The 283-nt window shown below is 47.0% G+C and overlaps 1 protein-coding gene across 1 annotated transcript; it reads left to right on the forward strand.

Annotated features, from left to right (window-relative positions):
* Positions 1–6: 6 nt before the first annotated feature.
* Positions 7–279, forward strand: LOC108623362 (BRCA1-associated protein-like; the record flags this gene model as incomplete). The annotated part of the gene is made up of 1 exon (XM_018021816.1): positions 7–279. A coding segment is annotated over one exon (273 nt), but the record flags the coding sequence as incomplete, so codon positions are not given.
* Between the last annotated feature and the right edge of the window lie 4 nt (positions 280–283).

Raw genomic sequence — 283 nt, forward strand, 5'->3', positions numbered from 1 at the left:
GACCTTCGAGAGGAGTGCAAGAAGCATGAGCAACAAGCACTGGAAGATACTAATCGACTGGAGGCCACGCTTAGGGATCTCCGTACGCGCATCAGGCAAGCTAAGGAAGATAAAGAGAAAGCTTTGGAGAACCTGAAGACCAAGTTCCTTGAACTGGACACGCAGAAGACCGAGCTAGAGCAAAAGTACAATGACATGCTGAAGAGTAATGGGAACATTGATAGCACAGTCGAGCATTTGAGGAAGGAAGTGATTCAGTTGAAACAGGAATTGGAGAATGCCA

The sequence above is a fragment of the Ceratina calcarata genome, unplaced genomic scaffold (genome assembly GCF_001652005.2).
Source record: "Ceratina calcarata isolate Rehan_Ccalc_2016 unplaced genomic scaffold, ASM165200v1 scaffold26129, whole genome shotgun sequence".
Taxonomy (NCBI): domain Eukaryota; kingdom Metazoa; phylum Arthropoda; class Insecta; order Hymenoptera; family Apidae; genus Ceratina; species Ceratina calcarata.